The following is a 17,633-nucleotide window of genomic DNA, read 5'->3' on the forward strand; positions in this document are numbered from 1 at the left end:
CCATCCGTATTTCCTCTTCTGAGAGGTGTCTGTTCAAGTCTTTTTCCCATTTTGTAATTGGGTTGGCTGTCTTTTTGTTGTTGAGATGAACAATCTCTTTATAAATTCTGGATACTAGACCTTTATCTGATATATCATTTCCAAATATTGTCTCCCATTGTGAAGGCTGTCTTTCTACTTTCTTTTTTTTTTTTTTTTTTTTTTAGCTTTTGAGAGAGAGTTTTTTTTTATTAATTAAAAAAAGAATTAACAAAACAATTAGAAATCATTCCAATCTACATGTACAATCAGTAATTCTTAATAACATCACATAGTTGCATATTCATCATTTCTTAGTACATTTGCATCGATTTAGAAAAAGAAATAAAAAGACAACAAAATAAGAATTAAAACAATAATAGAAAGAAAAAAAAACAAAAAAAACAAAAACAAAAAACCTATACCTCACATGCAGCTTCATTCAGTGTTTTAACATAATTGCATTACAATTGGGTAGTATTGTGCTATCCATTTCTGAGTTTTTATATCCAGTCCCGTTGTACAGTCTGTATCCCTTCAGCTCCAATTATCCCTTCTCTCTTTTTTTTTTTTAATTAACGGAAAAAAAGAAATTAACCCAACATTTAGAGATCATACCATTCTACACATGCAATCATTAATTCTTAACATCATCACATAGATGCATGATCATCATTTCTTAGTACATTTGCATTGGTTTAGAAGAACTAGCAACATAACCGAAAAAGATATAGAATGTTAATATAGAGAAAAAAATAAAAGTAATAATAGTAAAATCAAAACAAAACAAAACAAAACAAAACAAAAACCTATAGCTCAGATGCAGCTTCATTCAGTGTTTTAACATGATTACTTTACAATTAGGTATTATTGTGCTGTCCATTTTTGAGTTTTTGTATCTAGTCCTGTTGCACAGTCTGTATCCCTTCAGCTTCAATTACCCATTGTCTTACCCTGTTTCTAACTCCTGCTGAACTCTGTTACCAATGACATATTTCAAGTTTATTCTCGAATGTCCGTTCACATCAGTGGGACCATACAGTATTTGTCCTTTAGTTTTTGGCTGGATTCACTCAGCATAATATTCTCTAGGTCCATCCATGTTATTACATGGTTCATAAGTTTATCTTGTCTTAAAGCTGCATAATATTCCATCGTATGTATATACCACAGTTTGTTTAGCCACTCTTCTGTTGATGGAGATTTTGGCTGTTTCCATCTCTTTGCAATTGTAAATAATGCTGCTATAAACATTGGTGTGCAAATGTCCGTTTGTGTCTTTGCCCTTAAGTCCTTTGAGTAGATACCTAGCAATGGTATTGCTGGGTCGTATGGCAATTCTATATTCAGCTTTTTGAGGAACCGCCAAACTGCCTTCCACAGTGGTTGCACCCTTTGACATTCCCACCAACAGTGGATAAGTGTGCCTCTTTCTCCGCATCCTCTCCAGCACTTGTCATTTTCTGTTTTGTTGATAATGGCCATTCTGGTGGGTGTGAGATGATATCTCATTGTGGTTTTGATTTGCATTTCTCTAATGGCCAGGGACATTGAGCATCTCTTCATGTGCCTCTTGGCCATCCGTATTTCCTCTTCTGCTAGGTGTCTGTTCAAGTCTTTTTCCCATTTTGTAATTGGGTTGGCTGTCTTTTTGTTGTTGAGATGAACAATCTCTTTATAAATTCTGGATACTAGACCTTTATCTGATATATCATTTCCAAATATTGTCTCCCATTGTGAAGGCTGTCTTTCTACTTTCTTGATGAAGTTCTTTGATGCACAAAAGTGTTTAATTTTGAGGAGTTCCCATTTATTTATTTCCTTCTTCAGTGCTCTTGCTTTAGGTTTAAGGTCCATAAAACCGCCTCCAGTTGTAAGATCCATAAGATATCTCCCAACATTTTCCTCTAACTGTTTTATGGTCTTAGACCTAATGTTTAGATCTTTGATCCATTTTGAGTTAACTTTTGTATAGGGTGTGAGAGATGGGTCTTCTTTCATTCTTTTGCATATGGATATCCAGTTCTCTAGGCACCATTTATTGAAGAGACTGCTCTGTCCCAGGTGAGTTGGCTTGACTGCCTTATCAAAGATCAAATGTCCATAGATGAGAGGGTCTATATCTGAGCACTCTATTCGATTCCATTGGTTGATATATCTATCTTTATGCCAATACCATGCTGTTTTGACCACTGTGGCTTCATAATATGCCTTAAAGCCAGGCAGCGCGAGACCTCCAGCTTCGTTTTTTTTCCTCAAGATGTTTTTAGCAATTCGGGGCACCCTGCCCTTCCAGATAAATTTGCTTATTGGTTTTTCTATTTCTGAAAAATAAGTTGTTGGGATTTTGATTGGTATTGCATTGAATCTGTAAATCAATTTAGGTAGGATTGACATCTTAACTATATTTAGTCTTCCAATCCATGAACACGGTACGCCCTTCCATCTATTTAGGTCTTCTGTGATTTCTTTTAGCAGTTTTTTGTAGTTTTCTTTATATAGGTTTTTTGTCTCTTTAGTTAAATTTATTCCTAGGTATTTTATTCTTTTAGTTGCAATTGTAAATGGGATTCGTTTCTTGATTTCCCCCTCAGCTTGTTCATTACTAGTGTATAGAAATGCTACAGATTTTTGAATGTTGATCTTGTAACCTGCTACTTTGCTGTACTCATTTATTAGCTCTAGTAGTTTTGTTGTGGATTTTTCCGGGTTTTCGATGTATAGTATCATATCGTCTGCAAACAGTGATAGTTTTACTTCTTCCTTTCCAATTTTGATGCCTTGTATTTCTTTTTCTTGTCTAATTGCTCTGGCTAGAACCTCCCACACAATGTTGAATAATAGTGGTGATAGTGGACATCCTTGTCTTGTTCCTGATCTTAGGGGGAAAGTTTTCAATTTTTCCCCATTGAGGATGATATTAGCTGTGGGTTTTTCATATATTCCCTCTATCATTTTAAGGAAGTTCCCTTGTATTCCTATCTTTTGAAGTGTTTTCAACAGGAAAGGATGTTGAAACTTGTCGAATGCCTTCTCTGCATCAATTGAGATGATCATGTGATTTTTCTGCTTTGATTTGTTGATATGGTGTATTACATTAATTGATTTTCTTATGTTGAACCATCCTTGCATACCTGGGATGAATCCTACTTGGTCATGATGTATAATTCTTTTAATGTGTTGTTGGATACGATTTGCTAGAATTTTATTGAGGATTTTTGCATCTGTATTCATCAGAGAGATTGGTCTGTAGTTTTCTTTTTTTGTAATATCTTTGCCTGGTTTTGGTATGAGGGTGATGTTGGCTTCATAGAATGAATTAGGTAGTTTTCCCTTCACTTCGATTTTTTTGAAGAATTTGAAGAGAATTGGTACTAATTCTTTCTGGAACGTTTGGTAGAATTCACATGTGAAGCCATCTGGTCCTGGACTTTTCTTTTTAGGAAGCTTTTGAATGACTAATTCAATTTCTTTACTTGTGATTGGTTTGTTGAGGTCATCTATGTCTTCTTGAGTCAAAGTTGGTTGTTCATGTCTTTCCAGGAACCCGTCCATTTCATCTAAATTGTTGTATTTATTAGCGTAAAGTTGTTCATAGTATCCTGTTATTACCTCCTTTATTTCTGTGAGGTCAGTAGTTATGTCTCCTCTTCCATTTCTGATCTTATTTATTTGCATCCTCTCTCTTCTTCTTTTTGTCAATCTTGCTAAGGGCCCATCAATCTTATTGATTTTCTCATAGAACCAACTTCTGGCCTTATTGATTTTCTCTATTGTTTTCATGTTTTCAATTTCATTTATTTGTGCTCTAATCTTTGTTATTTCTTTCCTTTTGCTTGCTTTGGGGTTAGCTTGCTGTTCTTTCTCCAGTTCTTCCAAATGGATAGTTAATTCCTGAATTTTTGCCTTTTCTTCTTTTCTGATATAGGCATTTAGAGCAATAAATTTCCCTCTTAGCACTGCCTTTGCTGCGTCCCATAAGTTTTGATATGTTGTGTTTTCATTTTCATTCGCCTCGAGGTATTTGCTAATTTCTCTTGCAATTTCTTCTTTGACCCAGTCGTTGTTTAGGAGTGTGTTGTTGAGCCTCCACGTATTTGTGAATTTTCTGGCACTCTGCCTATTATTGATTTCCAACATCATTCCTTTATGGTCCGAGAAAGTGTTGTGTAAGATTTCAATCTTTTTAAATTTGTTAAGACTTGCTTTGTGACCCAGCATATGGTCTATCTTTGAGAATGATCCATGAGCACTTGAGAAAAAGGTGTATCCTGCTGTTGTGGGATGTAATGTCCTATAAATGTCTATTAAGTCTAGTTCATTTATAGTAATATTCAGATTCTCTATTTCTTTGTTGATCCTCTGTCTAGATGTTCTGTCCCTTGATGAGAGTGGTGAGTTGAAGTCTCCAACTATTATGGTATATGAGTCTATTTCCCTTTTCAGTGTTTGCAGTATATTCCTCACGTGTTTTTGGGCATTCTGATTCGGTGCGTAAATATTTATGATTGTTATGTCTTCTTGTTTAATTGTTCCTTTTATTAGTATATAGTGTCCTTCTTTGTCTCTTTTAACTGTTTTACATTTGAAGTCTAATTTGTTGGATATTAGTATAGCCACTCCTGCTCTTTTCTGGTTGTTATTTGCATGAAATATCTCTTCCCAACCTTTTACTTTCAACCTATGTTTATCTTTGGGTCTAAGATGTGTTTCCTGTAGACAGCATATAGAAGGATCCTGTTTTTTAATCCATTCTGCCAATCTATGTCTTTTGATTGGGGAATTCAGTCCATTGACATTTAGTGTTATTACTGTTTGGATAATATTTTCCTCTAACATTTTGCCTTTTGTATTATATATATCATATCTGATTTTCCTTCTTTCTACACTCTTTTCCATATCTCTCTCTTCTGTCTTTTTGTATCTGACTCTAGTGCTCCCTTTAGTATTTCTTGCAGAGCTGGTCTCTTGGTCACAAATTCTTTCAGTGACTTTTTGTCTGAGAATGTTTTAATTTCTCCCTCATTTTTGAAGGATAATTTTGCTGGATATAGGAGTCTTGGTTGGCAGTTTTTCTCTTTTAGTATTTTAAATATATCATCCCACTGTCTTCTAGCTTCCATGGTTTCTGCTGAGAAATCTACACAAAGTCTTATTGGGTTTCCCTTGTATGTAATGGATTGTTTTTCTCTTGCTGCTTTCAAGATCTTCTCTTTCTCTTTGACCTCTGACATTCTAACTAGTAAGTGTCTTGGAGAACGCCTATTTGGGTCTAATCTCTTTGGGGTGCGCTGCACTTCTTGGATCTGTAATTTTAGGTCTTTCATAAGAGTTGGGAAATTTTCAGTGATAATTTCTTCCATTAGTTTTTCTCCTCCTTTTCCCTTCTCTTCTCCTTCTGGGACACCCACAACACGTATATTTGTGCGGTTCATATTGTCCTTGAGTTCCCTGATACCCTGTTCAAATTTTTCCATTCTTTTCCCTATAGTTTCTGTTTCTTTTTGGAATTCAGATGTTCCATCCTCCAAATCACTAATTCTATCTTCTGTCTCTTTAAATCTATCATTGTAGCTAGCCATTATTTTTTCTATGTTTGCTACTTTATCCTTCACTTCCATAAGTTCTGCGATTTGTTTTTTCAGTTTTTCTATTTCTTCTTTATGTTCAGCCCATGTCCTCTTCATGTCCTCCCTCAATTTATCGATTTCATTTTTGAAGAGGTTTTCCATTTCTGTTCGTATATTCAGCATTAGTTGTCTCAGCTCTTGTGTCTCATTTGAGCTATTGGTTTCTTCCTTTGACTGAGCCATATTCTCAATCTTTTGAGCGTGGACAGTTATCTTCTGCTGCTGGCGTCTGGGCATTTATTCAGATTTCTCTTGGTGTTGGACCCAGCAAGGTTGTAATATTTTTCTGTGAAATCTCTGGGTTCTGTTTTTCTTATCCTGCCCAGTAGGTGGCGCTCGTGGCACACGTTTGTCTGCGGGTCCCACCAGTAAAAGGTGCTGTGGGACCTTAAACTTTGGAAAACTCTCGCCGTCCTGGGGGTTCGCTAGCCGAAGCGGCTTGAGCCGGCCCGGGGTCCGAACGCAGGGAGGGTTGCTGGTCGCCGCAGCCAGGGAAAGAGCCCGTCCGAATTTCCTAGTCGGCCCTGGGCAACACGCGTGGCGGGAGGGCGCCAGCGGCAGCGGCCCGCCCGAGAGAGTGCACGTTCCCCGGGAGTCACGGGGTCACCGTTCTCCGCGGCCTGGGGGTTTCCGATCCAATTCTCTCAGTTGGTCCGGGGGCTGCGCGTGGTGTGGGCACCAGTCGCCTTGGTTTCAGGGGACCACCTCTCCAATTCTCCCAGCCGGCCCGGGAAGGGGGAAGGGAGTAACTCCGGCCGCTTGCCACCCCGCCCGGTAAGGCCCGCGCGCCTCGGCGATCTCACCCGAGCTGCTTCTCTCAGCCAGCCAGCCGTTCCAGGATGGGGTACGCTGTCTTTTTTATCTCTGTTGTGGCTTTGGGCGCTTTCTGTATCGTTTCTACTCCCCTAGTAGGTGTCCTGGAGAAGAAACTAAGATCCGCGCGTCTTACTAAGCCGCCATCTTCCAGGAAGTCAGCATGTAATGGTTTTATTACTGCTATTTTTAATGAGCTAATAAATACTTTAACATTTCAGTTTTAATTTTGGATGCAATGGTAATTGATAGATTAATTCCCATAAACAAGTTCTTTGAGATCTTCAATAACTAAAACTACAAAAGGGTTATGAGACCAAAAAAATTTAAGAACTCATGGCAAAGAGCAAGCACCAGAAAAAACAACAGCAAAAAAAAAAAAAGGTAATATACTAATAGTGAAGATAAAAGGAAGCACTAAAAATACTCATTTAATCCAAAAGGAGGTAGGAAAAGAGAAAAAAAGAAACAAAGACCAAATGGGACAAATTAAAAAGAAAGAGCAAGACTGTAAACTTAAATCCAATCCATACTGATTATGACATTAAATGACATTCCATTTAAAAACTAGAGGTTGTCAGACTGTATAGAAAAGCAAGGCCCAACTAAATGCACTCTATATAAAAAAATCACTTTAGATAGAAAGGCAAATAAAAAGTAAAAGATTAGAAAAAGAAATATCAGGCAAACATTAATTGATAACAAGCTAGAGTGGCTAAATTAAAATCAGACAAAAACTTCAGAATAAGAAATATTACTAGGGAAAAGAAGGACATTTCATTAATTAAAAACTGACAGAAATGAAAGGAAAAAGTAGCCAAGTAGATTATGGTACAGATTTCATTACCTCTGTTAGTAATCGACAGAACAAGGAGACAGAAACTCAGTAAAAATATACAAGACTTGAACATCATCATCTAATCTGACCTAACATTTGCAAATATCACCTTCTTTTCAAACGCACATGGGACATTCACTATAAGGTATATGTGGACTATAAAACAAGTCTCAATAAATTGAAAAAGACTGAAATTGCATAATGTATACAGTTATCCTTCCCACATCACTAGGATTAGGGGCACGGTGCCCCCATGATCTAGAAAATCTGTGTAAAATTTTTTTTTCAGAATTTTAGGAAACTCTTTAGCTGCCTCTTGATCAGCAGGTGCTGCCTCTCCTCACTTTTACATTGTGTAGGCTAAACCTTTAAAAAAATTTTTCAAATCAGCCGTTCCTGGCCTGAAATCCATAGGGGTAGACCCTTCACTTTCATTTTCTTTTAGGGAATCACATAAGGACTTAGTTTTTTCTTGTATGATGCTAGGATCTATTGGAATGCCTTTTTTTTTAGAACAATCCTGTACTCAAAAGAATGTTGCACTTTCTATGTGAGAGAGATGCAGATCTTATGGTTTATGCAAATACCTTGCAGTTCCTGGTACAGCTGTAGCAAGGGCTTCCCGATTTCCTTCTCTTTTCTCTTGATATGCTTTACAGTCCACTAATTAATGGCAGCCAATTAAGCAGCTGTTTGCCTGAATGAAACATATCTAACAATTCTCCTTTTCCTTTCAAGTTCCACTTTCTTCTGTTGCCTGGAAAAACTTTTCCAACCACTAGGTACACTACACTTGGGACCCATGATTTTAATAGAGCTTATGGCATTTCAACAACACAAGACATGAGAAACTTGAGATGCAAAGATCACTGCGAGATGTCACGTGAGAGAGTGTCATAAATACCTTTGGCATCCCCCATCCAGTGCACAGAACCACAGTTCTTTAACTACAAATTTAATTTTAAGAAAAAAAAAATTGTGCAGCTGTTCATTTATATTATTAAACAGTAAAATACATATTGTACGGGTAATATGACACATAACAGTATATACATTTTATGCATTTAGGAGTTACTAAACTTTTAAAGATATCTCCACATTTCTAGTCTTCATGTGTCATCTGCTAGTCTTCACATACATCTGCAGCTTCTACAAAACTCCCTGAAAGTTCCCATTTAATTTTTTATGCTAACCTGATGTTATATCAAAACCACGATGGGGAAAGCTGTGATGTGAAGGGATAACGTACTGTCTGACCACAATGGAATTAAATTAGAAATCATTTACAGAAACATGTCTGGAAAATTCTAAAATATTTGGAAATTAAAACAGCACACTTTTAAATATCCATGAGTAAAAGAAGAAATAACAAAGGAAAAGAAAATATTTTTAATTCAATGAAAATAAAAATACAAAAATCTATGACATGCAGTAAAACACTGGTTAGAAGGAAATTTATAACGTAAAATACTTATATGAAAAAGATGAAAGGTCTAAAATTAATGAATCACCCTAAAAACTACAAGAACTAATCAAATCTAAAACAAGCAGAAAGAAGTAAATAGTAAAGAACAGAAATCAATGAAATAGAAAATGGAGAAACAAGATATAAAAATTAATGTAAGAAAAGGAGTTTCTTTTAACTGATCAACGAAATTGATAAACTTCTAGTAAAACTGATCAAGGAAAAAAAAGATACAGATTACCAACAAGAGGAATGTAACTGAGATAATCACTACATATTGAGAAGACATTAAAAGGATAATAGAATCTTATGAACAATTTTATTCAATAAATTAAACAACATAGATGAAATGTAAAAAACTCTTGAAAGACACAGGTTACCAAAACTGACTCAAGAAGAAATACAAAACTTAAATAGCTCTATATCAACGGAAGTAATAAAGTAATAATTAAAAATATGCTCAATGACCACAAAAAATTGCCAGCCTTGACTTAGACCAGTGGTTCTCAACTAGAGTTGATTTTGCCTCACAGGAAAATGTAATACTGTCTTAAGACATTTTTAGTTGCCATAACTGTGTGTATGTGTTGGCGGTGCAGAAGAATATGCTACTGGCATGTAGTGGGTAGAGGCCAGGGGTACTACTAAATATTACCCTACATTTCACAGGACAGTCCCCTTTAACAAAGAATTATCTCACCCAAAATGTCAACAGATCTTAGATTGAGAAACCCTGACTTAGATAATTTCACTGGTGAGTTTTATCAAACATTTAAGAAAGAAATAATACTAATTCTACACAAATTATTTAATAAAATAGAGCTGGAGGAAACAATTTCCAATCCATTCAATGATGCCAGTATTATTCCAATATCAATATCAGACAAGGATATTAAAAGAAAACCATACACCAGTATCCCCCCTCATGAATATAAAAAGCAAAAACCCTTAACAAAATATTAGCAAATTGAATCCAGCAATACATAAAATGGATAAATATTATGAATATATGGAGTTTATCATAAGAATTAAAATAAAAAATTAGATATTATAACTAAATAAAAATGGTCAAAGCAGAATAAAATGAACCATATATCATCTGGAGGGACCAAAAAACTAGACAGCTAGTGCTATCAGGCACTGGGAGACCAATTCAAATCTCCAAAGGATGGTATTATCTTAGCCCTCAAATTGTTTCTACATACGAAGTTTTTAAATACCATATACTATGTCCAGTACCAAAGCAAATATAACCAGGCACACAAACAGACAAAATACCATAAGCAAAAACTAGCAGAAACAATATGCAATATAACAGACCTACATGATTTCCAGACACTGGAATTATCAGATAGGCTATGAAACAACTATACTTACTATGTTCAAGAAGATAAAGGCCAAACTTGAAATTTCAGCAGGGAACTGTAAACTATAAAAAATACAGAGATCTGAAAAAGAACCAACCTGGAACTTAAGAACTGAAAAACAAATTGCCATTAAGTATTCAATGTATGGGGCTAAGGATCTGTATTTTTAATACATTCCCTATGTAATTCTAACAAATCACTGTGTTTAGGAATCAGAATCATAGACCAATACACTAAATCTTCATTATTGTTCTTGTCTGCAGACTTACCCTCTTCTGACTCAGCTTCTATAATGCCTCCAGAATTATCTTTCTACTATATGAATATGACCTTATTCAAAAGCATAATGGATAAAAGCCAACTCTCTAACCATTTGGCTAATTCACCATCTAACCTAACATGGTTGATATAATGGCCTACTAATAAATCTCAAACAAATCTTGCTCATTCTTATTTCCTCACTGAGCTTCCTCTATCTGGGATGACTTTCACATCTTGACCTTGTGAACTCCTACTAGTACTTCAGAACACAATGCTCATGTCATTTCTGAGCAGAATTAATCCCTCTTATAAGTATACTCATCTTTTTTTCAGACCTCTATAACAGCATTTATCATACTATATTACAGTTACATATGAATCCCCCACCTACCTACCCAATTATACTAGAATAACTCAAAGGCTAGGACTCTTTATTATATGTATCCCAAGAACCTAAAACTATGCCTATTACAATTATACACAGTCAATAAATTACGTATTAATTGAAATGAAAGTCAAATAATTTTAGAGAAGAATTTAGAGTCAATTCGAGAATTTTGTCCTTCAAGTTCGGCTAGAGAAAAGACTTAGAATTGGCTAACATGAGGTCACACAATGTAGTAATGGTGGCAGAATGGTACTCTGCCATACTTTGATACCTTGACATATGAAGAAGTCATCTAGAAAGAATATGTATTGGGAGAGAAATACAAGAAGTGATGAGACTGAGTTTGAAGAGAGGGTGGCAGGTGTGTTTGAATAGTTTCTCTTTTTTTTTTTTTTTGGTATGCTGTGTGGTGGGGGACACATTTCATTCTTTTTCCATGTGAATAGCCCATTATCGGAACACCATTTGCTGATTTGGGGGGTGGGTGGAGGGGGGTGGTTAGTGCACAAGCTGGGTATCAAACTCAGATCTCCTGCATGGCAGGCGAGAATTCTATCACTGAACAACTCATGCACCCCCCTGAATATTCTTTTTTTTAATTAATTTTTTTATTATCAAACCAAAACAACATGCAAACATGAACATTCTTAACAAACAAACGTTCTTGCATGGTGTACAATCAATGGCTCACAATATCATCACATAGTTGTATATTCATTACCATGATCATTTTTTAGACCATTTGCATCACTCAAGAAAAAGAGGTAAAAAGAAAAAAGAAAAAACTCATACATACCATACCTCTTACCCCTCCCTTTCACTGACCACTAGTATTTCCATCTACTCATTTTTTTAAAATTTATTTTTCCCTTGAATATAGAAGAAGTAGAACATGGGCATTGGGAAGAAGAAAGAATAGAAGATAGACTCTAACCTTTCAAAGATAAGGCAAAAGTCAAACTAGCCTGATATATATACCAATATATATCTTTATTGACTCAACTGAGGTTCAGTGATAAAACACTCATGAATATTGAGAACACTCTTAAATGGGTTAATGTTAACCCCCTGTAAGTGTAAACCCTTCTATTTATTGGGCCTTTATAGTGAATAGTTTATAAAGAGCCAGAACAATGTTTGAAAAATGGAAGAAACTCTCCATGTTGCCCATCTCTATCACCTCAAGACAATGTCTGTCCAAGACAAAGGGTTTTCTTATACAACTTGATACAAGAACTAGGGAAACATATTGAAGCTATAAATGGTTTAGATGATTTATTTAATTTAGTATTAGTTTAAGTAAATTTATAGTGTTTAATTTAATCAGATAGATTTTATTCTAGAATTCTGAAAATTAGGAGAGATAAAAACCACCCTCAAATCCAAGCTTAAATGAATCCTTTGGGACAAAGCATTTCACCACCTCTGACATACAGAGGTGTCTCAATAAACTTCATTTTGGCAGTTATTAGCGCTTTGTTTATTTAATCTGATTTGAAATCTAGCATAATATAAAGTCCGAGATTAAGAAAAAATGAATAAAACTTTTAATGTAATTTAGTTACTCAAACTGTATTCATGTAATCAAATAACAGGTACTTGGAAATTTTTCAAAATGCAACCCTATTCCAAGTCTCTGTCTCTGGTAAAAGGAAAAAATTCTCCTCAAATTCTTCCCTGTTCAATATATGAGGGTATAATGTTTTTATTCTTTTAGTTTTCTTTAACTAATTTAACTTTCTTTCTTGAGGCTCATACTTCTCCCCACTTCCAGAAGTACAGGCTCAGAGCTTTCATGAGTTCTTGATCTTCACACCATACAAACTAATTTTTATGAAATACATTTACTCACATATAGGAAACACATAATAACTTATCATTAACTGTAAATAAACAACACAAACATGCACTCTTCCATGTGACAACAGATCATATAAAATAAGGTGAAATCAAAACATGCAAAGGTGTTACAATATTTAAAGACTTTTAAAAAATAAATTCTAAACATAGTTTAGCCCCTCAACAATTTAAAAATGTTGAAGGAGCTAGTTTAGTTTTGTAGCACTTAGTCAAATTCTGTACCAAGGGTAGCATAACTAAGCATAACTAAAACCAACTGTTTTCAAATGTTCTAGTGCTGTACACACCAATAAAGTAAGTAATCAGAAAATTACACTCTAGAATTTTCAAAGTATTATATATTACATTTCTGTTCACATGTATTCTGGTCTTTTTCACAATATTATTATTCCTACAGTACAAAATTTCAAAAACAAAGCTTAACTAAGGAGAGAGACCTAGTTTACTTTTAGACAATTTGAAGTGCTTAATTTAAAAAAATCAGTGCCTTAAAAAAATTTTTTTTGCCTGTCAAAAGTTATATGAGGGCGGGCCGCGGTGGCTCAGCGGGCAAAGTGCTTGCCTGCTATGCCGGAGGACCTCGGTTCGATTCCCGGCCCCAGCCCATGTAACAAAAACGGAGAAACAGAATACAATAAAACAAGAAAATGTTTAAAAATGTTTCCCTTTCTTCCTTCCTTCCTTCCTTCTATCCTTCCTTCCTTCTCTCTGTCTTTCCTTTAAAAAAAAAAAAAAAAAAAAAAAAAAAAAAAAGTTATATGAAAATGATTCAACCACTCAACTAAAACTTCATTCAAAAAATGTTATGACTGTTGACAAAAAACTTGACCAATCATCTAAGTATTACAATCTTATTATAACATCATAGAAAGCAATTTAAGAACAATGCTCTACCGAAAAAAAGTCATTTTCTTACTAAAAGATGATCAATTTGACATTAGCAGGGCAAATTTAATCGAGTATGAAATCATGCTACATTTGTATATCACATGGCTCATTTGATATCACCTTCATTTGCAGTTTGCAAGTGAAAAGAAAAACTGCTTAGCTGCATTCAACTTAAGCCTATTAATTTAGAAAGACAAAAACCTAGGTCAACTGAATACAATGTAACTGAAATCATATTTATAATTAATAGATGTGATTTTTAGCATGGCTCACCAACTGGTTCAAAAGGCCACAAGCAGGAATTTCATACCTGCAAGAGAACACATGTGATAACCCTCATAAAATAGTACTATGAATATTCTTGTGATTTGGGAATTGATTGCCAAATTAAATGTCAAACTCGGGTCAATGTGACTTTATCATCCTAAAATGATAATCTCATGTATCTTTATTGTAAGTACAGAAAACACTAGAATAATTAGAGGTTTAATAAAATTACCTATAGGAATAAATGGTTAAAAAACATTTAATCTACAGATGTCTTTCACTTATGAAGTTCACATATCTTTGAAAGGCTGTAGGCATAAAACATGTAAAGTTAAATGAGGCAAATATATATATTGACATTTTCTTCTTGAATAAGTTGCAGAGAAAATATATAACAACATACATGTGAAAATGTGCATACATAAAAATAATTACATATATTTTCCACAAGTTTATTAATGAATTTTAAAAGGTCTAAAAATGTGAAGGAAAAGTGAGTCTTCATTTTTGATTTCTGATTCCAAACATATAACTTCATTTGAAAGAAATACATGAGAAAAGTTCTCAAACACAGCTTTATACTTACAATGGTTTTTTTTGGTTTTTTTTTTTTTGTTTGCTTTTTGGTGCATGGTGCAGAAATCAAACCCAGGTCTCCGGCATGGAAAGTACCACTGAACCACCCGTACACCCTACATATATAATGTTTTACAGCATTCGAAATTGGGGCTGTGAAAAAAATGTTTCCATTTTGGAACAGAGATATAAAGTTATAAATTTAACATTACTAAAGAGAGAAAGAAAGTCATGCTCATTTTGAAAATGATATGTGCAGGGAGGAAGACAGCGAAGTCAGTAAAAGTAGGGAAAGAAAAAGTACAATAGGAGAGGCAAAATATTCCATTACATGGGGCCACGGTGGCTCAGCAGGCAAGAATGCTTGCCTGCCATGCCAGAGGACCCAGGTTCGATTACCGGTGCCTGCCCATGTTAAAAAAAAAAAATTCCATTACATGGTGAAAAATATACATAAATTAAGGATAGAACGGGGTCAGAGGAACAATGACTTGACTATCCATCATGCCTCCCAGAAAACAAACAGAACCATGAATAAGGCACAAAAATACACCCTAGTACCTACACACAGTTAGAAAGCTTGAAAATTAAAAGAAATAGCTATGGAAAATCATTATCTGTAAAGGGCCTGAGAAAGAGTTGTGGAGGATTGCAACTCCATTTCAACTCCACTCCTTTCTCCAATATGCAAAGATGAATTGTCCTTTTTCTTATCACTCATCAGATTTTCACATAATATATTTTTTAAAAAGAGAGAACGTGAAGCCTTAGCTTTTCAAAACAAAAAAGCAGATTAAGGAACACATACAGCATATCAGTAAACATAACTTTCCAGCCAATAATTTACAGATCTACAGTATAAAATATCATAGAATGCTGGTTGGCATAAAGATATAAAATGTATACACGTGCATATTTAAGGTAAAACTACCATAAAGTCAAGAATACATGCAGTACAAATCTTCAATAGCAAGACCATTAATCTGCCTCTAGAGGGCGACTCTAGCCAAGTGACATTCCTTTCAGACTTGACAAAAAAGAGGAGCTAAAATTTAAGATGTTACTTTAGTGGAAGTTCCCAAGCTTTCCTGACTTACAGTGCCCTTAGTGTCTCTCATTTCTTCACAGTGCCCCCTAAACCAAAAAAAAAAAAAAAAAAGTCTAATGATTCCATTTAATAACTAGTTATGTCCTAATAACTTAATAACAATTTATGTCCTCACAATATCCATTTGAAAAATAATATGCATAAATTGAAAGGAAAAACACTTTTATTTCATTCTTAAATAAGTGCAATTCATTATTAATTAGTCATACACCTAATGTCAGGTACACCTGTTAGACATTGTACAATTTCTCAAACTTTGAAATCAAGTGGGACACCAATACACACATTTCCTGTTCTATAATGATTGTTCATAATATCTAATTTTTATCACAACTTCAAAAAACCCAAGATATGATGCCTTATAAAAGACTGTGGAGATATCTAATATTGAAACTCTGAACTACCTCAAACAGTTACCATGGTATATAAAGTATCACTGTGTTTGCTTCAAAATTTAAAATATCCTATGGTTTCCCTGAGCGGTAGTACACCATGATGCTAAAACCCACGGTCTGGGAATCACAGCACTATAGTTTTAAGTCCCAACACCTATAAAAACTATTCCACATTTCAATTACTTATAAATAAAGTTAATTACAATAAATGTTTTTAAAGATCTAATCAATTAAATATATACCTCTTTTGAGCAACAACTTCTCGAACTTAAAAACAACAAATTGATCCAGTCTTACTGCTTTTTTTCAGTCTTACTAATCTTCTAACACTGAGGAGCACAAGTTCAGAAGTCACTCAAATCCTTGAGAACTCAAGAATAAGGATATTCACATGGATGTTATAAGAATTAGCTTCAAAATGACTAGAAATAGACTGTGTACCCACCTGTAAACTCATGAAGTCAATAATTTAGAGAGAACACTAGAAAAGTGACAAACAAAAGAGTTCGATCTCATATTAACTCAGTTCCAGTTTTTTACTGTTTCATGAGTTCACAATTACCACTCCCCATAAAATCAGCATCTTTGGCAAATGCTGCCATGTTCAGCTGGAAGTCAAAGTATGAGAGTGACTAGCTAAATGGGGAAAAGAAAAAAACAAGCTATGAAAGGAATAACTGGGAAAGAAAATCAATGCTCTATTACCTTAAAGAATTTTCACAAATATAAAAGATAATTTAAAATAAATACGTGGCCTGTTTCATAAAAAGAGTTTAAGAAGTTTACTATAAATACAATTCCAAAATTTATACCTAAAAAATAAGAATGATAGTGGAATATGGTTATTTTTCAAGAAAAGAATGCTTGAAAAGCTAAGAAAAATTACAAAGCTATGTTAGTACCTACCTGCTGAATGATTTTGGAAGTTTTCTGAAGATTCTCTCTGGGAGGGACTTTACCAAATAATTTCCAGCCAGGAGCACTATGGACGACTGATTTGAGTTCCTTTGTCCTTTTTGGAAAAAGGTTTCTGTAACACAGAAAAGTTATATGAATTGTGTTTTTTTTTAACCAAGGAGCTACTTAATAATTTTAAAGTATGTTTATTCCCAAGGCAAATACAAACTTTTTTTTTTTTTTCATGGGCAGGCACCGGAAACCAAACCTGGGTCTCCAGTATGGCAAGTGAGAACTCTGCCTGCTGAGCCATGGTGGCCCGCCCTACAAACTACTTTTTTTTTTTTTTTTTTTTTTTTTTTTTTTAAAGGAAAGACAGAGAGAAGGAAGGAAGGATAGAAAGAAGGAAGGAAGGAAGAAAGGGAAACATTTTTAAACATTTTCTTGTTTTATTGTATTCTGTTTCTCCGTTTTTGTTACATGGGCTGGGGCCGGGAATCGAACCGAGGTCCTCCGGCATAGCAGGCAAGCACTTTGCCCGCTGAGCCACCGCGGCCCGCCCCCTACAAACTACTTTTAAATGAGATTATGTCTACCATTTATACCACTATTATTACTTAAACTAACAAAAGACTCAATTAAGAATACCTGTTGAACTGGAACAGTTAGAAGGGAACATCTGAAATTATAGAACTATAACCCTTTGAAATTTCCTCTATAACTACTTGTTAAACTGTACTTTGACATTTATCACTTTTCTACATGTTATATTTCACAATAAAATTTTTTTTTAAAAAAGAATATCTGGCTTCTTCTTATAGAAGTATTGTATTAATAAAGACATTAAAGAGACTTACAAACA

The 17,633-nt window shown here is 34.6% G+C and overlaps 1 protein-coding gene across 13 annotated transcripts in view; it reads right to left on the bottom strand.

Annotated features, from left to right (window-relative positions):
* Positions 1 to 17,633, bottom strand: part of TBC1D12 (TBC1 domain family member 12) — a 213,578-nt gene that overhangs the window by 85,969 nt on the left and 109,976 nt on the right. For 6 of the 13 annotated variants that reach the window (XM_077125386.1, XM_077125396.1, XM_077125395.1 and 3 more), the window contains 2 exons: positions 16,781 to 16,904; positions 10,142 to 10,193 (listed from right to left, as the gene is read on the bottom strand). In XM_077125386.1, the coding sequence (XP_076981501.1) occupies positions 10,142 to 10,193; positions 16,781 to 16,904 (176 nt within the window). Of the gene's footprint in view, positions 1 to 10,141; positions 10,194 to 13,801; positions 13,839 to 15,468; positions 15,506 to 16,780; positions 16,905 to 17,633 lie in introns of those variants that run through there. The other 7 variants (XM_077125391.1, XM_077125390.1, XM_077125392.1 and 4 more) reach the window with 6 other exon arrangements.

Source organism: Tamandua tetradactyla, chromosome 13 (genome assembly GCF_023851605.1).
Source record: "Tamandua tetradactyla isolate mTamTet1 chromosome 13, mTamTet1.pri, whole genome shotgun sequence".
In the NCBI taxonomy this organism is placed as follows: domain Eukaryota; kingdom Metazoa; phylum Chordata; class Mammalia; order Pilosa; family Myrmecophagidae; genus Tamandua; species Tamandua tetradactyla.